This window comes from Brassica rapa, chromosome A07 (genome assembly GCF_000309985.2).
Source record: "Brassica rapa cultivar Chiifu-401-42 chromosome A07, CAAS_Brap_v3.01, whole genome shotgun sequence".
Taxonomy (NCBI): domain Eukaryota; kingdom Viridiplantae; phylum Streptophyta; class Magnoliopsida; order Brassicales; family Brassicaceae; genus Brassica; species Brassica rapa.
In genome coordinates, this window is record NC_024801.2 from 22375486 (window position 1) to 22398764 (window position 23279).

Below are 23279 nucleotides of genomic sequence, written 5' to 3' on the forward strand. Positions count from 1 at the left end.
GATCATGTGGATTATAGAGTGGCAGGATTGTTCTTGGCTGCTCTTGAAGTCATCAGGAGAGGACACTGGAACTTTTACCGGTAAAACTTATCTTTTAGGTAAAACAAAACCATTGTTGCAGATTGGAGAATGAGCATCTAAATAATGCAGGCAAGTTTCGACTGTAAAGACGGTACCATTTCCATTCAGAGAAGTTGGTGAAGAAGACTGATCTAATCTAGCTTTGTCAGAGATTTCGAAAGAACAAAGAGAAGAAAGAGGAAGGATGTTCTTTCTTGATCAACCATATATCATTGTTATTATTCTTGCAAACGAAGATATTTATGATGCAAGATAAAAAAAAAAAGCGAATTCTATAAATAAATATATTAACGCCCAAAAGACTTGAAGAGTAGTTTTGCACATTTATGCAAGGGAGCTTGTTGAACTTCTAAAATCCAAAGCAAGAAAATTAAAAGAAAAACTTCAAAGAAAAAACACTCTATTTTATTAAGAACACATAAAGAGAAAAACAGTGGATTTTATTAAGCAGAAAATTTAAGTTTTCAGTTGAAACTGGCAAAAATCTGCTGCGCTAAAGAGGCGAGTGACTCTCCACTTTCTTCACGTCATCAACCGCATCATCCTTCGACATCCAAGAAGATACAGAAAACTGGGAACAAACCTTGTTCATGGTGTTTTTGAAACAAGTCTTGTGTTCATCCATTGGGGTATTGACGAATGCACTGAAACGATCCTTGAAGTTAGCAAGGAAAGTGGTATTATCATCATTCACATGCTTTTTGCAAGATGTTGTCGAAACATCAGTTGTTGTCTGGCTCTGGGTATTCATCTCTTCCTGTTCCCAAAAAAAAAAAACAAATCTGGTAAATATGTATAATCCAACTGAGTTCTTAACTTAAAAGAAAAACCACAAAGCCTAAAGAACAAAAGACAAAGACCTAAACTTTCTGCTAAACCCTAAAATCTCTTCATAATTGGCTACGAAGATTCAGAATTTCTTCTTCATCTCTTGATCACAGGTCACATGTAATTGATAAATGTAAAATTTTAATGAAGAGAATCGAAACTAAAGTTTACCTTAATCTTTGTTTCTCTTTGGCTTCTGCTACTTCTTTCTTATTTTCCTTCCTCTGCAAGCTGAGACTCAGCACCTATATATATATACCTGTCTGTTTAAGTGCAGAACACGCAAAAGAAACAACGATAAGTTAAAATATAATTAATTTTAGTTAAATTAACGTAATAATACTCTGTTTTCCTTTTTTATAATTTTTAAAAAAAATCTTGTTTTTTTACTTGGTCAGAAAGTTTTCAAAAAGTTAAATATGTTAAAAACTTAATCCTAATGTAAAGAAAGCTCCTGAAAGGCGGCGTCTTGGAATGATTGATTACACCCTAATTTTTTTGCCTGATCGTTTTCTTTTTGTGCCAGAGATTGCGAAAAGGAAAAATATATATAATTTTTGTACCTTGATTCAAAGTCATCAATATGAAAGGGAATAGCTTCGATCCCGATCTGTCTTCTTACCATGTTTGTATCTTTTCTTGGGGATGTCAGCAAACTCCATTTCCCGAGCTAGTGGAGGTGTACTCAGAGATGCTGGAGGCGGAGTAGCTGAAACAGGGTGAACAAGGCCGGTTGGAGGCGGAGCAGTGGTGGTGGAGGTTGCCGGTGAAGCAGCAGGTCCTTGTGCATTGACACTAAAGGGAGAGATGAGATAAGAAACTAAGAAAAGAGACCAAATGATTGAATGTGAGGCCATTGTGTTGAGAGGGAAACTGCAAGAAACACAAAAGTTTGGTGCAACGATGGGTAAGGTGGTTTTAAGTCTTCATCAGAATGCTACGTTGCTTCTAAGTTCTAACTATATATGTAGCAATAGCTACAATTATCAGGCCATTATTACGCACTGATCGATCAAATAAAAATTCAGCATTCTTAATTAACAGGGACCTAAACACTGGTAACTAGTCTAGAAATGCATAACATTATCATTTTAACAAATGTTTTATGTAACAACTGTGCAAAATGTTATAGATCAATGGCATTACAATGAACCAACTTCAAAGGTTTTTTAACAAAGGAAGAAGATAGTATTGAGCATCACCAACGAGAACTAGCACAGAAACATCTCGACGATGCAAATCGGTCATTGAACTGAGTTTGCGTATATATCGGCGAGAGAGAAGAGGATGTAACTCGCTCGTTAAGCACAGAGGTAGCTGTTGAGATTTCAATTTGGGAATGACCGAAGCCATTGTTGCGACCTCTCTGAATTATGTAATTGTGTATAGAGGAAGATGACAACAATAGCTAGTCACTAATTGAGTTATATACTACTAAGTTTATATTTTTGACCAAAAAAAAAAACTACTAAGTTTATAATTGGGCCTGGTAACATTCTTATATCCCATGGACAGCACACTTTCATTGACCATATGAGCGTAGTTAGTTCAGCTTATTTATGCACGATTATAGAATTTCTCCACTCCACACTCCAAAACTATACCAGTACCATATCTTACGAGTTACTAAATACTAATTCTCCCATACCTTGAAACTGCATTATCTAAATAGTAAGAAGCATCGTAATTATACTTGACCTTACTCTTAAACCTCATTCAACCCTTTAAAAACAGAAATAAACTTGCCGATCAATAATTTTTTAAGCTTAAGATAGGTTTTTTTAAAAGCCTAATATATGGTTTTTTATAAAAAGAAATTAAAAAACTATTAGACTCTTACCACTTTTTGGTATTTGTCTATAAAATGTTTTCAATATATATGGTCTATCGAAACTTTTCCATAATAACCTACCACCTATATATAAACTTGGTTCATGAATCATGACTTGTTTGTAACTTGTAAGATATTGATAAACAAAAGTACTAGCTTAGTTGTGTACTAAATGTAAGTGTTTAGTTAAAATCGACCAAAATAACCAATATATATGTTAGGTGTTAGGTTTGTATGGTCAAAGTTTGATGAACAAGTGTTGATATACCACATTCCAAAATTACCTAATCCTATAGGAAATTTAGAAAGTGACATTTTCTCATAAATATCTTTCTAAGGCGTGACGCTAGGGAGAGGGATTGAAATGTGATGTCAAATGAAGGAGCAGGGTGTCTAACCATTGGCTTATGAGATTCTTGGCACAGGAGAATATATATCAAACACCATAAAATTCTTCATACATAAAATATTCAAAATTATCCGATCATTGGTACATGAAATATCTCGTATCATTACAGCCGTTTTTGTTGATCCAATCCAATAGCTGCTATGTTGTCATGTATACGTACTATGACTAAAATAATGTTTGTTAGTTTCATAAAGACGTGATGATAATATTATGGGGATGTGGGTGATGGTTTTGTTATGTGACTTATTTGTATGTATGTATATATAGATAATAGTACTCAAGAAGTTGGTTAGAGGTAGATGCTAGGGACCGGTGACAGTTGTACGTAGATTGCCATGTGTTGGACACTAGCCAGTTGGGCTTCTCGGTTTGCTTCCCATTTGTATGCTCTTTATTTCTCGTCTATTTCTGAGGCAGTTAGATTTGGCCAAAGTATTTGATTATCTGTTAATAGTTTTGGATTTATTCAAAATAATTAAAACATATAAAAATATAGATAAAACCATTAGCTTGAAAAAAAAATGGAAAAAGAAAGAGCGCAATTTCCCTAGAAAATAAGACATGACTAAAGATATATGAATTATGATTGTGTGAAAAGGGAGATGAAAAACAAAAGAGCAAATGTGATGTGCTAACAAAAATGGTGTCCAGTATTCGAATGCGATGTGCAGAAATATCATTTGGAAATGTCTGAAGACTCCGATACTGATGATATTCCATACATACGAAGACAAGTTTCCACAGTTCCACTAAATTATAAATGGTAAAACAAGATTTGATAATTGAGAGATTAGAAAAGTAGCACAATCATTAATCTTACAAAATTCATTAATAGCCATAGATTCATTATGTAGTTATGGGTAGCAAGTTCTCATTTGCAAATAAGACGTTAGTATCCATACGCAGATTTCATTAAAGATATAACAACTGTAGTATAAGAATATCTATACATTCTTCTGCATTTCACTTTTACCACATAATGTATATGATATTTGTACTTATGTAGCATAATAGAATATAGTACTATTGTTTTGTGTTATTATTTAGATTCACATATGCATAATGCATATTTTTGAAGAAATTTTCTAAAATAAAAAGAAAGAAAAGAAAATTTCAAGTACATGGAGATCAAAAACTTATTTTATCAAAAGACTGGTCAACATGTTAACCATTTTCTCAAATCACAATTTTAGGGGAATAATTGTCTCAATTAACTGAAGATTCCGTAAACCGTATGGATTCCGTAAACCGTATGGATTTCATCGTCAATATCTTAAAGTCATGGACTTCTTTAGAGAAAAAGTTTCATAAATATCAATCACAACTTTAGAGTTATGGCTACCAACTTTATTTAATCATTCAAGCACCGCACGATCGAAGAAAATATTTATATGCCGTATATTCTAAATATTCCAATAAAGATCCTAATTCAGTAAAAAAAAGATCCTAATTCAGTACTACTCAATCACAAATAAATAAACAAACAAACGTGAAACTCTTTTAGCTTTTCAAGAGTGTATGATGAAGATGTAACCAACAAGATCATAGGTTTCTTCTCTCCCAAGAAACATGTTCTTTATTTTCAACGGAAAACTGAAAAGCATTTCAGCTCCACATCGAGTAGATTAATACATTAGGGTTTATGTTGAGTCGAATTTCGTTGCCTTATAATCAGGTCCACCCTGAGAAGAAGCTACAGAAACATGGGTTTCCAGCCTTAAAATATACTTTATCCCTTTCATGAAAGTAAAATTTTCTAGAGTATAGGTGTTTATTAAAAAATTAATAAATATTTATATTTATAATTTAATTTATTTTTTATTTATCATACACTTTCTAATAACTTTCTACCAATGACATTTAATTAATTCAAATATTCTCAATTAATGTTTCTCAAAAATATAAAAAAATATCTTAACAATATAGAAAATTTATCTTTGTGGAACAAGAAAAAATCTAAAAAATTTTATTTTCGGGAACGGATTGAGTACATAATTATTTCAGCTTTCTTTTCCAAAAGTTACTTTACTTTAGTGGCATAAGTTGTTTGATAATAGAACACTGGGATGTTTTATTCAAAAAAAAAACACTAGGATGACATCTTTTTCAGCCCATAACTTTTAAAAAATACCTAAAATATTTGTAAAATATATACTTTACATAATAAAATATTCAAATGGCCAAACACATTAGATTAGTAATTTTTGACAAATTAAAAAATTAAGCTAAAAGTAAAGGTATTTGAATTATGTTTCAATTGGTTATTTTCCATATATATAATTGTTATAATAATAAAAAATTTAGCAAAACTATTTGATTTATATTTTTAAAACAAAATATTTTTTGAAAAAGTTGTATGGCTTTTCTTTCTTAAAATTAATTAAGACTGCATTTCAAATTGAAAGTCGCTCTGTGTTTCGTCATTGTTTACCATCTCATAAAAATAATCACAGCTACGTGTGAAGAAAAATAAACAAATAATAAATGATGAAATCTTAAATTATGGTCTTATTGTTAGTATCTTTAAAAAGAAAAATAAAAAGTTGTGGACTTTAGCTTTATGTCGGCTTCTACCATCATCGTGGCAATCTCTCTTCATATACGTCAACATCAATTATTTTTGTTTTCACGTCAATATCAATTCATGTATAAATAATCGGTATCATGCATTATATGTTTATATATTTATACGTATGAATTTTTAGAAGCTTCTCTTTTACTGTCTTTAACACCAGATACCTACCGACGAGGCGACAACCACTGAAGATATATGCCAACTAGTATAATTAACCATTAAGAAAATATTTTGACACAGCCAAAAGTTTTATTTTCCTTTTTTTCCATGTCTTCACATTATATTATAACTACAACCTTACTATAGAAAACTAACGGACCAATAACTCGAGCAGATGACTAGACAATCCGACAGATGAATGAATGCAAACTCTTTCGTGCCAAATGGTCACATACATATATAACATATAATTTGTCATTTTGGAAACCTTATGTTTCGAATTTCCGATTAATTATTATTATTATTTGACAACAAATTTCCAAGTTATGAATAAAAATATTTAATGTAAATTTTCTTAAATATATATTCTTGGTTTTAAACTTTTAATTAATTTAATATGGACGGCTCAAACAATTTTGTTTTCTATTTGGATTTGTTTTAAATCAAATTAGGTTATAACCTTTTTAGGTTTTAAATCATTTTCTTAGACTCGGTTGGAATACAAATCCAGTTTTCAGATAGAAAACATAGATATATCTATTATACACATAATCAAATATAATTTGCTTTCTAGATTGATTATTTCGGTTGTTTAATTTTGCTTCGAAACAATTTTTCCGGATTGAATGCCTCTAGAAATAAATAATAACATACCTCGAAACTACTGACTTTGTCATATTTGGATAAAATGCATATACAAAATATATGGATAAGAAGTGACATATATGAAATATACTATGTTGTCATCGTGGTTATAATATAGGAATAATAGTTGAGCATAGATATCCAGAGAATAGTAAACAAAAGTTTCAGATTCTGATAGTTTGAGAAAATCCCAAAATTTGAATTAGGTATATGAATCATATAAATTTTAAATTGAATCGTTTAACTTTTCGAGCGACATTCTAGATAAGTTATGCAGTAAAATTATATTAAGTGTCGCATACATCTATGCCATTTTAAAAAAAATATCATAAATTATACTTTTTGCGTTCCCAAAAATAGGATTTTATAGATTTATTTTTTGTTACAAAATGATAGATTTTCTAAAAAAAATAAGATACTTTTAATAATTAATATTGAAAAGTTGTATACTTTAAAAAAATATTAATTGAAAATATTTAAATTGGTTAAATACTATTAGTTGATATTTACTGGAAAATGTATAGTAAATTAAATTTAATTGTAAATATTTATTATATTTTTAATATGCGTGATTATTCTAGAAAAAAAAAATTTGGGAACTGAGAGAATAAGAAAAAGGAGTATTACATTTTTATGTCATACATTTTTGATGTTTCATCTTTGAAATATACAGAGTGAATTACAACAGACAAAATCTTTTTGATAACCAATACAAAGCAGGTGTTTCGTAAATTTCTTTAATGTGTGTTTTAAAAATACACATAGAAAGTACGACGGACATATTTTTGTTTATTACAAAAGTCAGCCATATAGCTATCATAAAAGCCACAAAATATATGCAAGGATATGTAAAACGTTGTGGGTAAAATTATTTTATGTACAGAGTTTTCTTTGAATAAAGATCTATATGTTTGTTTATTTGGTCGTTTAGAAGATGGATTTCGGTTTTTTTTTTAGAATTTGGAATCTCCACTATTGACCTGGTCAGGTTCTATCTTTTGACAAATTGCAAAACGAGGGGTTGCTTCTTTCTTTAGATCTCTCCCCAATGTCACCACATAACCGACCTCTACGCTTAACCACTAACCCATGCATACGGACGTGGCGGAGCCACACACTCAACCGAACAACATTTGAAAATTTAATATAATTTATTAAAACTTAAACTATATGCACCCATTCTAAATAGTGTAGGTTAGTATTCATGTTCTCAACAAAATTATTTCCCGTCTCTGCCATTGGAACGTGGTGATTATCCAAATCTTCAGCAAGTGTTTTTGCCTTCTGGAGAATTCTAATCCCAATCTTAAAAGAATATTTATATCATACAGCTTCCTTTGTAAGCTCGTTAAACACCAATAAGACCTTGGATCACATTTTAATAAAGCTCAGAACTGAACTTAGTCTCCCTCCTTTGTTCTATGTCCCCTGGACGATCACATTTTTATTCTAAAATAAGTGTACCTTAATGATATAAATAGTCAAAATATTTTTCAAGTTTTTTTACATATATCGCGATGTGATTTAATTAAAGCGATGCTAATTACAACGATTACAAAAGACGATGATTGTGTGTGCATGTAACAAAATAAATAAATAACATAAATAATTTGATAACGATCTTCAGAGTCTTCTATTGGTAGATTTTACAAACTTTAATTTCATTGTTTTTTTTTTGAAACTTTGATTACTTTATAATTTCATTGTTGTAGCATACTAACGGCAAAAACAATTGAAAACCTACGAGGCTACAAACAAAAAAAATAGGCCTCTTAATGCAAAACCTTGAAACTTGTCACTAAGCTAGAAGTTGATTGATTATATAAAGGGTTAAAAGTTAAAACAGAGAAAATATATCGATTTAGGAATCAATAGGATGTTCAATTCTATCTTTTAAATTGATCTCTCTTATGAAATGGGACCGGCAAGATGTAACCCACGAGGTATTTGTGAACCGGGAATTACATTTAGGTGAAACATAAAAGCAATATCCATGCATTAAATGCTGCATACCAAACTATACAGAAGCCGGTGGCATGTTTTATGCATTAAAGTCAAAAGTTCCTCTAATTAACCATACCAAATCCTAGAGAATATAAAGTCTTTCCCCCAACTCATTACCATTGAGAAATATAATTTTGCTTCGAAATTCAAGCACAATCATTTTAACAAAAAAAAAACAAAATTATTATTATAGTGATTTAAGTCTTTGTGAAATTTTGAATTTATAACCAAACAAAATTTTGCATATGATGCTGTACATTTGTTTTCTCTCACTATAAACAACTACCCAATAATGATATGAAAACATCCAACGTTTTAGTATGATTACATAAGTTAGTCATGAGATCATCTTTAATCCTATTTTATTTTTCATTTTAAAATAAATTTGAGTAAAATTGTCTTCACCTTTGCTTTATTTTTTATTTCATAATAAAGTAAAAATGAGATTATAAAAAATAAAGTAATGTATTTATATTTTACTCATTATATTTTTAACTCCAAAATAAAATAGAGTTTGAAAGAAATTCAGTTCACTCCACCTTTTTTTTAAAAAGTAATACAATAAAGATGATCTAAAATGTCGACTACAAGTCTACAATGCGTATTTGGCGAGTCCTATGTGAGCTGCATTCTGTTTTGATATTTTTAGTATTCATCGAACCTTACTCAGTTACTCTGATATATGAGTTTGCAATCTGCATATTTTTTCTGTTTGTGTCACATCTTTATAAAAACCAGAGAAAGATAAAACCTAGAAAAGGTATTAAAAAGATTTATGGATATCCATGTCTATAAGAAAAAATAAAAAGATATGTTTCGCTAAAGAGAAAAGGAAAATTATATGAACACGTTAAGGTTGTAAAATAGATGATTTCATTTTCATTTAAATAGATGATTTCACCTAATTTCTCTAATTAAAAGGTGTATATTCACACTCCTATTTATGGATGGGGTTCCTCCTAATGTTGCAAGAGTTTGACAACAGCGGTGAAGAACTTAGTAATATACAAAGAGAATTAAAATAGGAGTGAGAGTGAGTAATTAGAGAGAGAGAGTATGAATTAAAATAAGAGAATTCATGCATCTAACATAAGTGCATTTTTTTGTTTGGTCACATTGACTGCGCATCTAATATTTATCCAATCGTTCCTTCTTCTTTCCGGTCTATAATGTTTCTCCTGACACTAAAAGTCTCTTAGATTTGAAACTGGCAGATCATATTGGTCTCTGTCTTTTTTTGTGTTCTTCAACACAGAGAGACCATTATCAGATCACCAGATTCCCATTTTCCCGGGAAATAAAAACAGACTATTTCCTTGTCGCATCTATTGAATGTTTTTTTTTTGCAGCATTTGATTTGCTGTTCTTATTCCATCAAACATTATAATTATTATTCTATAACTTTGGCACCTTCTCTTTGTTTTTTTCTTCCTGAAGATAAACATTGCCTATAAAAAATCTCATCTTTCTAATAGATACCCTTCTTGATCTTGAAAGATACACACAACTTTTGCAAACTCACTCAATTCCCAAGGTAACCAGAGAGTCGCAGAAAACAAGGTCGGAGAAAATATAACCAGTCACTGTCTTGTCTGCTTTTCTCTTCGGTCCTGCCAATATCGGTACTGTCTTTTTAAAAACATTTTATTTTTCTTTCTTCTTTTTTTTTAAAACATTTTATTTATCTGTTTCTAAGTTTTAAAAATGTTCGGTTGGTTGTCTTCCTCTGATTCTTACTCGTGTTGCGTGTCTGAATTGTTTTGTTTTACTATTATATTCTCAGGGCTCTGCAACTTGTTAAAAAGATTCAAACCTTTGTCTCTCCTCTAGATCTTCTCAATGGCAGGAAATGAAACAAAGAGACCAAGAAGAAGAAGAAGAAGAATACACCTAAGCAAGCTATACACACTAACATGCACCCAATCATGTTTCAAACAAGACCATTCTCGAATCGGAGGACCTGGTTACTCTCGTGTCGTCTTCTGCAACGAGCCTGATTCACCTGATGCTGATTCAAGTAACTACAGTGACAACTACGTGAGAACCACTAAGTATACTCTCACTACTTTCTTACCAAAGTCACTCTTCGAACAGTTCAGGAGAGTCGCTAACTTCTACTTCTTGGTCACTGGGATCTTGTCTTTCACTCCTCTTGCTCCTTATACCGCTTCAAGCGCCATTGTTCCTCTCCTTTTCGTCATCGGTGCTACTATGGTTAAAGAAGCTGTTGAAGATTGGCGCCGCAAGAAACAGGTACTCTTTCATTTCTTTCTTTCTTGCAATCTTGTGGTCTTGTTTAGTGTTGGGCATTCGGGTTTACGGTTCGGGACGGGTCAGGTTTATTACGATTTCGGGTTATTCGGGTTGGGGTGTTTAGGATTCCTTTAGGAACCGAACATTTTCCGGATCGGATTGGTTCGGGTTCATGTCAGGTTTCTATTTTTGTAGAGTTTAAAGAAATAGGAACTGTTTGGGTTTTTGTAAATTCCGGTTTGGTTTTGGTTTTGCTTTTTTTGGTTCGGCTCTAGTTCGGTTTCCTGGTTTCAGAAAATATGCCCAGGACTAGTCTTATTCTTGATATTGTCTGAAAGATTCAAGCATTTTCATGTTATTAGGATATTGAGGTGAATAATAGGAGAGTGAAAGTGCATAAAGGAGATGGGAGCTTTGATTCAAAGGAGTGGAAGACTTTGAGTGTTGGAGATATAGTTAAAGTAGAGAAGAATGAGTTCTTCCCTGCAGATCTTGTTCTGCTCTCATCTAGCTATGAGGACGCTATTTGCTATGTAGAGACCATGAACCTTGACGGTGAAACCAATCTGAAAGTCAAACAAGGACTAGAAGTAACTTCATCCTTGAGGGAAGACTTTAACTTCAAGGGCTTTGAAGCATTTGTCAAATGCGAGGATCCAAACGCTAACTTGTACTCCTTTGTTGGAACCATGGAGCTTAAAGGAGCCAAGTACCCTCTCTCACCTCAACAGCTTCTCCTTAGAGACTCAAAACTAAGGAACACTGACTTCATCTTTGGCGCAGTTATCTTCACTGGTCATGACACAAAAGTTATCCAAAACTCAACAGATCCTCCTTCTAAGAGAAGCATGATTGAGAAAAAGATGGATAAGATCATCTACCTCATGTTCTTCATGGTGGTTGTAATGTCATTCATTGGTTCTGTCATCTTTGGAGTGACAACAAGAGATGATTTAATGAGAAGATGGTACTTGAGACCAGACAGCTCATCTATCTTCTTTGATCCCAAAAGAGCTCATGTTGCTGCCATCTATCACTTCTTAACAGCTGCTATGCTGTACAGTTACTTCATCCCAATATCTTTATATGTCTCAATAGAGATTGTGAAAGTCCTTCAGAGCATTTTCATCAACCAGGACATCCACATGTACTACGAGGAAGCTGACAAGCCAGCTCGTGCAAGAACCTCTAACCTGAATGAAGAGCTTGGACAAGTGGATACAATCCTCTCAGACAAGACAGGGACATTAACTTGTAACTCCATGGAGTTCATCAAGTGTTCTGTCGCAGGGACGGCTTATGGACGTGGTGTCACTGAGGTTGAGATGGCTATGGGAAGAAGGAAAGGTTCTCCTCTGGTGTTTGAGAGCAATGAGGATGATGTGGAGTACAGTAAGGAACCATTTGTTGAAGAATCAACTGTGAAAGGATTCAATTTTAGAGATGAAAGGATAATGAATGGGAACTGGGTCACTGAACCTCATGCTGATGTTATTCAGAAGTTTTTCAGATTACTCGCGGTGTGTCATACAGTGATACCTGAAGTGGATGAAGAGACTGAGAAGATCTCTTATGAAGCTGAGTCTCCTGATGAAGCAGCATTTGTTATTGCAGCAAGGGAGCTTGGGTTTGAGTTTTATAACAGAACTCAAACTACCATATCTGTAAGAGAGCTTGATCTTGTGAGTGGTAAACGAGTTGAGAGGTTGTACAAAGTCCTGAACGTTCTTGAGTTCAACAGCACAAGGAAAAGAATGTCAGTGATAGTGGAGGATGAAGATGGAAAGCTTTTATTACTTTGTAAAGGAGCAGATAAGTAAGTGTAGATGTTACTATAGAAAACCTTTTCAAAGATGAACTATCTTGTAACTTATTGTTTCTTGTTTCTTGTTTCAAGTGTTATGTTTGAAAGACTTTCCAAGAATGGTAGAGAGTTTGAAGAGGAAACAAGGGACCATGTGAACGAGTATGCTGATGCAGGGCTGAGAACTTTGATACTAGCATACCGCGAACTCGACGAGAAAGAGTACAAAGTCTTCAGTGAAAGAATCAGTGAGGCCAAGAGTTCAGTTAGTGCTGATAGAGAATCACTTATAGAGCAAGTCACTGGGAAGGTTGAGAAAGATCTGATTCTTCTTGGAGCTACTGCTGTTGAAGATAAACTCCAAAATGGAGTAAGCAAGCTTCTCATGATATTCATAAAAATCAATTTTTAGTTCTTGAGCTGACATATATTATCTTCTTCTTTTCAGGTGCCTGACTGCATTGACAAGCTAGCTCAAGCAGGAATCAAGATTTGGGTTTTGACTGGTGATAAAATGGAAACTGCTATCAATATTGGGTATCGTTTTCTCGGTATCACCTTAATATTATCTACTCCTTTGAGTTCCGGCATACATTTTTTGTTCATTCTATGAACAATTTTTGTATGTATCTCTTTGACAGATTTGCGTGTAGTTTGCTAAGACAAGATATGAAGCAGATCATAATTAACTTGGAGACTCCTGAGATCCATTCACTGGAGAAAACCGGAGAGAAAGATGCCATTGCAAAGGTATATATACAAAAAAAATGTTATCTATGCACAAGATTATGTAGGTGAATGATGCAAAGTGGTTGATATTATCTTGCAGGCATCAAAAGAGAGTGTCTTATTGCAGATAATCAATGGAAAGGCTCAGCTAAAGTACTCTGGTGGAGACTCTAATGCTTTTGCTTTGATCATTGATGGTAAATCACTGGCTTACGCGTTGGATGATGATGTCAAGCACATCTTCTTAGAGCTAGCTGTTGGTTGTGCTTCTGTCATTTGTTGCCGCTCATCACCAAAACAGAAAGCTCTGGTCAGTTTCTTCTTCACTTTTTCTTTGGTTAAAACCTTTTGATGTTGTAAAATTCACTCAAGAAGTACTTACTATATAGGTGACAAGACTAGTGAAATCCGGAAACGGTAAAACAACATTAGCCATTGGCGACGGCGCAAACGATGTTGGGATGCTTCAAGAAGCAGATATAGGCGTTGGAATCAGCGGTGTGGAAGGCATGCAGGCTGTAATGTCAAGCGACATTGCCATTGCTCAGTTTAGATATCTGGAGCGTTTGTTACTAGTCCATGGACACTGGTGTTACAGGCGCATCTCAACAATGGTGTGCTACTTCTTCTACAAGAACATTACATTCGGTTTCACTCTCTTCCTATATGAAGCATACACAACATTCTCAGCAACACCTGCTTACAACGACTGGTTCCTATCTCTTTACAATGTTTGCTTCTCTTCTCTTCCTGTTATTGCTCTTGGTGTCTTCGACCAAGATGTATCTGCACGGTATTGTCTAAAGGTAAAACTTATTATTTTTTTTATTACAACAGCTTAATCTTAAATCAAGTTGTAACCAAACTCTTTCTTGGCTTCACAGTTTCCACTATTATACCAAGAAGGTGTGCAGAATGTTCTCTTCAGCTGGCGGAGGATACTTGGATGGATGTTCAACGGATTCTACAGCGCAGTAATCATCTTCTTCCTCTGCAAAAGCTCTCTTGAGCCACAAGCTTTCAACCACCAAGGGAAGACACCAGGGAGAGAGATTTTAGGTGGGACAATGTACACATGTATAGTCTGGGTTGTGAACTTACAGATGGCATTAGCCATCAGTTACTTCACTATGATCCAGCACATTGTCATATGGGGCTCCATCCTCGTTTGGTACCTCTTCATCACGGTCTACGGAGAGCTTCCAGCAATCATATCAACAGGTGCATATAGAGTCTTTGTTGAAGCTCTGGCGCCTTCACTTTCTTACTGGGTCATCACACTCTTTGTGGTTGTATCTACTTTGTTGCCATACTTCGTCTACTCCGCGGTTCAGATGAGGTTTTTCCCAATGTACCATGGGATGATACAGTGGTTGAGGTACGAGGGTCAGTGTAATGACCCTGAGTACTGTGATATGGTGAGGCAAAGATCGATAAGGCCTACAACTGTTGGTTTCACCGCGAGGTTAGAAGCTAAAAGGAGATCAGTGAGGAGATCTGAGTCTATATGACCACCACCAAATAGCCACTCAACTGACTCGCAGGACGTATATAGACCGGAGGAGAAAGCTGTTTTAACCAGTTTCTTGTACATTTTTCTGACAAAGAAACATCTGAAGATTACACATGAGAGAGAGATGCATCTCTAAGTCTTTTGCTCTTCTCAAGATTCCTTTTAATCTATACTGTAATTCTTAGAGCATAGGGTAAGTTATGTATACCTCTTTGGTTCAGTCCTGTTAACGCTTTGTTAATTGGATTCTTGAATGCAATAAGTCATCTTGTGTGATGAGCAATGACAAGGAATGATCATTGTTTTTAGTGAGTTTCTGGAATCCAAATCGTTTGTAGAGTCTCCTTGTCGCCAGAAACTCCCAAACACAAACTCTCCATCCATGGAAAGTTCCTGCAACATCTCCTCAATACCTTCCATGCAACTAACTCTCGACTCATCGCCAGACAAATGCTCTTCCTCCTTTGTAGGTAGAAAGGTTTTCATGTCTCTTCTCTTCTTTCTTCTGATGACAAACTTCTTCATCTTGTGAGCAAGTTTTTGAGGGATCTTGAAAAAGACGAAGAGAAAGAACTGTAGCATAAAGCATTCACAGCAGCAACAAAGGACAACACAGTCTGCTGCAACAGCACCACAATCTTGTTCCATTATTCTTGATGCATTAAGGTGAAACAACAAAGATATAAAAGGAGGATGGAGGAAGCAGAGCTCAAGAGGTTGCAGCAGATTGTGTCAAAGGAAGGAATATATTCCTTTTGTTGCCAATATTGGTATCAACAATGCAAACGCAAAGCCACACCCCCATGTGTTTGTGTTTGCTCTTATAGACACTTTTAAAAAGCATTGTTTAGGTGTCTTGGACGTCAAAGCAACTACTTACTCTCCATCACGGTGATCCACAAGGGCAAATCAGTCTCTCTAGATGTAGAAGTTGAGCCGACAAAAAAGAGACAAAGAAAAGATCCGTGTTGATTTATCATAGGTATAAGAATGAGACAACATGACGAGGAGGTAATGTCACAGAATGTGCAAACTTGTAAGATTAAGAAATAGATACAAAAAAGTACTTTCATGTAAGAAACAAAAACCTCTCTTGCTCTAATCTTCCTACCACATGCTCCTCTGAAAATCCTCTATTTCTGCAAATTGTATTTTGGTTAGTATCATTTCACCAAAATGGAAACAAAACATGAACACAATTCAAGAGTAGACAAGAGATTCTTACTGTTTTGGGTACTCAAGAAGGTTCTGCATTGAGATTTGTGGGCTTGAGGTGCAAAAAGATGGGAGATTTTCAGACAAAACTTGGATGGTCTTGAAGGGTTTTGTTGCCTTTTAACACCGAGAGATCAAAAAAACAACCTTGTGTATGGATATTTACACGTTTTGGTCTCTGCTGTTGTGACTACTATGTGTGAAAAAATCTGTACTATAATTTTGGCTACCAAACGCCATTCTCCTGAACAATCTGATCTCAGCTGACTGTTGAGCTGAGTCAAAGACTTCGCTTTCCCCTAGTCTCATCCCATTGGTCAGGTCTTCCGCAGATAAACTCTCAAGAGCCCTCACAACCTGCAACGAAAGAAAAGCATTTCAAGTTTTGAAACTCTTGTATTGAAGAAGGAAAGAAAGAGAAGAGAATGGTCTATGTACTTGTCCCATCCGAGGTCTCTTGGCAGCCGAGTGGCGCACGCAGGCTCCCGCTGCTTCAATCATTCTAAACATCTCGGAACCCACATAGTTTCCTCCAAGCTTGGGGTCTTCTAACGAATCAAACTCCTCAGTTTCTACGGCATGGCTTATCAGAGGCCTTGCCTGAATAGCAAAAGGTCAAAACGTCATGATGATGACATGAAGAAAAAGGTTTTTAAGAGATAGCATGCTTACCCATTCAACAAGGCTCTCCTCTCCCAGTGGTTGAGATGTATCCACTGGTTTACGTCCAGTGATTAACTCGAGAAGAACAACTCCAAAGGAGTATACATCAGACTTCTCTGTTAGTTTCCCGCTTGATGCATACTCAGGAGCCAAGTAGCTGAATAAAGATGCAAAGTATGTGAGTTTAGTGGTCCCTTTAATCAAACTAGGCAAAGCTAGCACGTACCCAAATGTTCCCATAACCCGTGTGGTGATATGAGTGTTACAGTCAAGAGCTAATCTTGCAAGACCAAAGTCAGAAACCTATCAAAAATGAGAATGTTAGTAAGTCATGATGTAACTGAAACCTTGAGAATCAAGTAGACTAGTGTGTTACCCGAGCATCAAAGTTGTCCTCTAAAAGAATGTTAGACGACTTGATGTCCCTGTGAATGATACGAGGATGACCTGGCAATAGACAAATGTTTAGAAGCTTACCCTTGAGAAAAAGATGGAAGAAAACAACTTACAATCTTCATGGAGGTAAGCTAGTCCACGAGCAGCACCAGCAGCGATTCTAACACGTGTTGCCCAGTCAAGAACTTCTTTAGATGCTATTCAGAGGAGGCAGAAAGAACACACTGTGAGTACTACTAGTTAGTGTGTAAGTGTAATATCAGAAAATGTGTTTTTGTTACTTTTTTTTTACCATGAAGATGGAAGTAAAGGTCGTTGTTAGAGACATAATCATAAATGAGCAATCTACGGTCATCAGAGATGCAATGTCCCACGATCGAAACCAAGTGCCTGTGATGGATTCTGCTAAGCGTCTCGACTTCAGCTTTGAACTCTCTGTCACCTTGTCCTCCACCGATCTTAAGCTGTTTCACAGCGACTACTCTCCCATCAGGTAGCACCCCTTTGTATACACAACCAAACCCACCTTCACCCAATAGATTCTCTTGTGAGAAGCCATTCGTTGCCTTCACAAGTTCCTCGTATGAAAAGAGTGGTCTTGAATTGCCTAAGCCGCCGGATTGCGATTGTGAGAAGTAACTCCCTGAACGCTTTCCGGATACTATAGGTGCAGATGACTGTGTCCTAAAGAAAGCTGCATCTGCGCATTTGTCCAAAGAAGTCAAGAAACAGTTTTCACTTAGGCTTAAATAAAATTAGTTACCTGGTCTTGAAGAGGAGGAGCTCATTGGTGATGGTGTGACATAGCCACCACTAACAGCTGAGAGGCGTTTCTCTCGTCTTCTCACGCACCAGACAATGAGTCCAATAAGACTGAAAACTATGAGGGCTACTGCGACAGTGATGCCAACGATAGGTCCAGTACCAATGCTACTACTATGAGTAGAGTTTGAGGTATCAGGAGCACTAGGAGGAAGGTTGTTTTGAGGTGTATTGTTGGAACCTGGTGGTACAAGTATCTCGGAAGGAGAATCTTGAACAGGAGGAGGAGGAGAGAATGTTGGTGGTGGTAGAGTATCTGAAGGCGGTGGAGTAGTATCCTCTGGTGGTGGTGGAGGAGACTGAACGGGACGACCTGATGGAGAAGGAGGAGGAGGAGACTGAATGGGACGCTCTGGAGGCGGTGAAGGAGGAGGAGACTGAGAGGGACGCCCTGAAGACGGTGGAGGAGAGCGTTGTGAGATTGGTGGGGAAGGAGAAGGGCGTGGAGGAGGAACAGATGAAGGAGGTGGAGGGGAAGAAGGCAATGGTGGTGGAGGAGACGCTTGTGGTGGCTGCACGGACGGTGGCGGCGGTGAAGTTGAAGGAGGAGGTGAAGGGATCACTGGCTGTGGCGGTGGGAGAGAGGTCTCAGGTGGTTTAGGCAGAGGAGGAGGAGGTGGTTCATTTGGTGGTGAGGTTGTAACCGGAGGAGGAGCATCATTTGGTGGCGGTGGTGATGTCACCGGTGGTGGTGTGGCCGGAGGAGGAGACTGAGACGGTGGAGGTGAAGTAGCATTGTTAGTCGGAAGAGAACTGCCCAACGGCGGAGAAACAACCGGTGGAGGCGGTGGAGAAGTTGAAACAGGAGGCTGAGCCGGCGTTGTTGCCATCTAAAAATTCCGACAAGCTACAAATCTATCACCGACAAGCTTCTGGGTCCATCAAAAAACCTCAAATTCTCAAACTTTGGTCGGAGAGATGATTGGGATCACTTTCAAACCTAAAAATGCAGAGTTTTGAGTAAGACAGTCTCCTGAAAGCACCAAACTTTCACCAACCCTAACAACACTAAACGTGACGAAGCGGCAATCTTTCCAGATCAAACACACACAGCTTAAACCCTAAATTACTCAAAACATCTAAAGCTTCTTCAGATCTCCTTTGAACCTCAGATCTATCTGTAAGAGCTTTCTTCACTCAAACACCATAACTGAAACAAACAAAAAAGAATATTTAAAGTTGACAGCTTTACACTTCTTCAGACATTAAAGACCATCAAACAAAACACACAAGTAGCTTTGTCTTTTTCTTCTAAACTCTTTCTTGAATCTTCTTCTTACAATGAATCAAATCTTCTTACAGAATTCAGAACAATAATTTTTTTCTGAACAAAGTAAACAATCAAAATCAACGGTCAAAGAAATCAAAGATTATAGTATTTTTTAGTTTTATAAGGAAATAAATTAATTTCTGTCCACAAACGAAAGAAATCAAAATAAGCTACTTACCAATTTCACTTGTTTTTTTTTTCTTATGTTTTTTTTTGTTTTATTCAAGCTTGTACGCGTCTTTTTGTTTTTAATATAAAAACGCGGTTCGTCATCAATCTATCGATGATAATCAGAAATAATCTCACATGACCTCTGACCTTCTTTTTTAACTTGACGTGAAGTAAACCATTAACTGTTAATCAAATTGGCATATTCATGTTTTCTAGAGTATTATTTCAATGACATGTAGGTGTCTGCTAATGCTAATTACGTTTTACTTGAATATCGAAATAAGTTCAAGTATTTAATATGTTGTGTTAATTCTTTAAGTTGACTTTTCTATATCAAGTTGTAGTTTGACTTGACCGCTTGAGAAATTAATACTATAAAATTACGTTTTTTTTTCTTTTGACATCATATGTTGCATTTAAAAAGGAGAAAATTTTAATATATGAGTTTAATATATAATTATATATTTAACACTAGACAACTATAAAAAATTATAGCATATGACATCTATAAAAAAAATAACACTAGAAATTTCTGCTCTTAAAACATTTTTAATTCTACTCCATAATTTATTTAAAGTAAAAAAATGTTTCAATCAAATTCAGTTTTCATCTCGTAAACATATAATTATTCTATAAATAAAATAATCATTTTATCTTCTATTAATTATTCTATTTTTCTTCAAAAATAAAATAAGAGTAAATTTAACTTAATTATATAATTAATCAATTTTAAAATATTCTGATTTAAAAATAACCTACTATATCAAAAATAGTTCACATTAGGATTAGAAAAGAACTAATCATCTTGTAATATCAATAAATTCGGAAGATTATGTTTTAACACAATATAGTTAAAAGGACGGTTATCTGACTATATTTGCAAAGCAAATTATCAAAAAATTATGTTTTAAATTTTGTAATCGTTCAACGAAATTTTGTCATATTTAAATATATTCATATACTAAATATTATCATAAAATAGACCGGTAAAATTAGATTTATAGCCAGTTTTATAATTCGGAAGATTTGGTGGAGTGAAATTTTGATGAAAAACCGCAAAATTGGACATTTAACCACTTGATTAAATTCAAGTCAATTCCTAGTTTCTATTGTTTATTGTAATTACTATGATATTAATCCGCTATATCAGTCACACCACACATAACACCAATTTATAAATCTTATATATTTAATAAAAAGCCAATAACCACGTGCTTTACATTACACTATCCAGCCTGAAAATGTTCTACAATTTTATAGCCATAAATATTGGGACCATTTCTACCTCAATTGACCCAATCTATTTGTATTGGTCCTAATTGATTTTAGTGTTCGTATTTGTAAGATTAACGTGAAGACTCCGGACCTCCGGTGATGACATATGTGCACTCATCACAACCTTTGACGTTTGAAGAATGAGATCTTAAACATTTCTTTCTAATAAAGAAATACAAACCCTTTAACATTTTCCAATTTACACAGTGCAATTATATATGTGTGTGTGTGTATGTATATGTATGTCTGATCACCTTTTCAAAACATAACTTAGTATGTCATTTAATCAACAACGGTAGATCAATAATAATGTTACTTGCATTGTTGTCACCTACAAATGGATTTCAGTCTAGAAAATCCATCATAAATGTTAAAACACAAGAATGAGTTGGGGAAACATTCAAAGCAATTCCATCGAAGGAGTTCTCAGCTTTGAATATCTAATAAAATGAATATTAAAAATATTAAGATACACATCCAAAATATATTTAATAAGATGTTTAAATTTGAAAGATACTTTTAGATGATATCTCAATATTAAATCTCATTCTTGTGTGTTTAATATTGAGATATCATCTAAAAGTATCTTTCAAATTTAAACATCTTATTAAATATATTTAAATTTGAAAGATACTTTTAAATGTGTTTCAAAAAAAAAATGTTAAACACACAAGAATGAGTTGGGGAAACATTCAAAGCAATTACATTGAAGGAGTTCTCAGCTTTGAATATCTAATCAAATGAATATTAAAAATATTTAGATACACATCCAAAATATATTTAATAAGATGTTTAAATTTGAAAGATACTTTTATGATATCTCAATATTTGAAATATTTATTTAATTAAATATTGGTATTTTTTACTATTCAAAGTTAAGTACATTCCTAATAAAATTGCTTTTGTAGTAACAAAAAAACATGTCGCCAAAAGAACATTCACTAACTCGTGATCCCAAGACATTGCAACTACAATTTTGTTGCTTTTTTATAAGCTCTCCTCAGTTAGTAACCACGAGACATTTCTCCATCATTACCAAATGAACAAAGTCCTCAAAGTAAAAGAAGGTCCGGAGTCATCATGTGATTAGTGGTACATGTGGTGTGAGAGCAAAGTGAGGATCTTGAAGGGAATATACATGATCAATAACTAAAACGCACTTTGTTAATCTGGCATCATTGCGCAAGAGGTGTTATTTATAAACACATGCCACCTCTCCGCTGTCTCCAACTTAGATATTTCCTCAAACTGGTTGCTACATTAACTCTATTTTATTATATAAAATGCAAGTATATTCCGCATTCATATCATTAGCATGTGTTGTTGATGTGGATGCACATTGTGTTCAAACTGGTCATGGTGATGTAGCACTTCACATGGGATCTTTTCAAGTGTGGAATAGAAAATGTAAAAGCTGTGTGAATAGGCCTCTCTTTTAGGAAACAAGAAAACTAATGGATTCATAAACCAAAATCCAATTTCAGATTCACAAGAGAAAAAAGTAATCTTGTAACAAAATTTATATTAAAAAAAACAAAAGCAGTTTTATTTATTAAATCAGAAAGACATCTGAGAAATACTGAGCTCTTGATGAATGGCTGGCTGCAACTTCCAGTTTTTTTTTCTTTTTTCATTTGCTCTCTGCATCATATATGTCCGTTCTGTTATCTCTTATCAAGGAACAAACAAAACAAAAGAACAACCGAAAGAGAAATATCAACATTAGCATTTGCACCATGCAGTTATTTTGCCTTATATCAACATAATGAACTCATTTTTCTGCCTGTGTCAAATAAGCTAAACCATCAAGAGAACATCCATAGACCCAACCACTTCTCAACACCTTAATCTCAAACACTACTATCAAGAACCTATGTAAACTATGCTAAACCCCATAATCTATGTGGTCTAACCACATAGCCATCCATGGCTACTATGTAGAAACCTCATTAGAAACTCTATCAAGTATCAGGACATGGCCATTTCTCTCCTACATGTTTGCAATCTTACAATTTCAATTGGTTGTTAACACTTCCCACACCTAAAAACCACTCTTCACTGCAAAATTAAGCTTAAAACCCTAAAATACATTTTTATCTACCAAATCTTCCGACAAGAAGACAAAAGCAGCTATACAAGTTTTAAAAGCTAAGGAGCTGTAATAAACATTGATCAACCTATATGATTCAAAATCAGACAAGAAAGCAAAAAAAAAAAAAAAGAGGATACACGAGGTAGAAGCCATGAACGAAAGCACCGGCGAGGACAAGACCGAAGAGACGGTCCCTGAGAACAGGCTGATGCCTCAAGGTCAAGCGAATGAGAGGAAGAGCAGGAGCGTATATGAGAGGCACCAAGAACTTGATCGGAGCTCCTTTCTTCTTCCTCTCCATCATTGTTTTCGACGGATCGCTTGACGACGACGACATTGGAGATCCCTTTTGCTTTCGATTCTTCGATTCAATTTTTTTTTTTTTGCGATTAAAAGAAAGAGGTTTAAGGAATCCTTGTTTATTATTGGACATGGATTTATAACGGACCTCGAAAGATGGGCCCATTATTCAGCCCACGAGAAGTTTAAGAATCTTTTTGTTTTTTTTTAGTTCGGTAAAAACCAGGACGGTCGGGAAATAGAG

The 23279-nt window shown here is 34.8% G+C and overlaps 4 protein-coding genes and 2 long non-coding RNA genes across 7 annotated transcripts; 2 read left to right on the top strand and 4 right to left on the bottom strand.

The window, feature by feature from the left end:
• Positions 1–381: 381 nt before the first annotated feature.
• On the bottom strand, positions 382–9264 carry LOC117126748. Its single transcript, XR_004449561.1, has 3 exons — positions 1473–9264; positions 1081–1172; positions 382–838 (listed from the first exon to the last, which is right to left on the bottom strand). It is a non-coding gene; the product is annotated as an uncharacterized LOC117126748 (long non-coding RNA).
• A 650-nt stretch (positions 9265–9914) lies between these two features.
• LOC103830953 (putative phospholipid-transporting ATPase 9) lies at positions 9915–15124 on the top strand. Of its 2 annotated transcripts, XM_009106774.3 has the most exons (9): positions 9915–10154; positions 10316–10785; positions 11148–12601; positions 12683–12959; positions 13038–13126; positions 13231–13339; positions 13419–13628; positions 13708–14124; positions 14203–15124. In XM_009106774.3, exons 2-9 carry the CDS (start codon positions 10372–10374, stop codon positions 14827–14829), a joined length of 3597 nt encoding a protein of 1198 aa, XP_009105022.2. In that variant the 5' UTR covers positions 9915–10154; positions 10316–10371; the 3' UTR covers positions 14830–15124. The 2 variants fall into 2 exon arrangements, with proteins under 2 accessions (XP_009105022.2, XP_033131652.1); XM_033275761.1 differs by lacking the exon at positions 9915–10154 and having other exon boundaries at positions 10190–10785.
• On the bottom strand, positions 15009–15537 carry LOC108869142. Its single transcript, XM_018653205.2, has one exon. The coding sequence runs from the start codon at positions 15477–15479 to the stop codon at positions 15069–15071; it is 411 nt and encodes a 136-aa protein (XP_018508721.1). The 5' UTR covers positions 15480–15537; the 3' UTR covers positions 15009–15068.
• Positions 15538–15776: 239 nt separating this feature from the next.
• Positions 15777–18817, bottom strand: LOC103830954 (proline-rich receptor-like protein kinase PERK9). The gene is made up of 9 exons (XM_033275763.1): positions 17869–18817; positions 17398–17805; positions 17219–17302; positions 17086–17156; positions 16936–17012; positions 16719–16866; positions 16485–16646; positions 16057–16403; positions 15777–15970 (listed from the first exon to the last, which is right to left on the bottom strand). Exons 1-8 carry the CDS (start codon positions 18755–18757, stop codon positions 16209–16211), a joined length of 2034 nt encoding a protein of 677 aa, XP_033131654.1. The 5' UTR covers positions 18758–18817; the 3' UTR covers positions 15777–15970; positions 16057–16208.
• On the top strand, positions 18294–19100 carry LOC117126747. Its single transcript, XR_004449560.1, has 2 exons — positions 18294–18543; positions 18583–19100. It is a non-coding gene; the product is annotated as an uncharacterized LOC117126747 (long non-coding RNA).
• A 2958-nt stretch (positions 19101–22058) lies between these two features.
• LOC103830955 lies at positions 22059–23144 on the bottom strand. Its single transcript, XM_009106778.3, has 2 exons — positions 22873–23144; positions 22059–22304 (listed from the first exon to the last, which is right to left on the bottom strand). Exons 1-2 carry the CDS (start codon positions 23070–23072, stop codon positions 22274–22276), a joined length of 231 nt encoding a protein of 76 aa, XP_009105026.1. The 5' UTR covers positions 23073–23144; the 3' UTR covers positions 22059–22273.
• Positions 23145–23279: the final 135 nt, after the last annotated feature.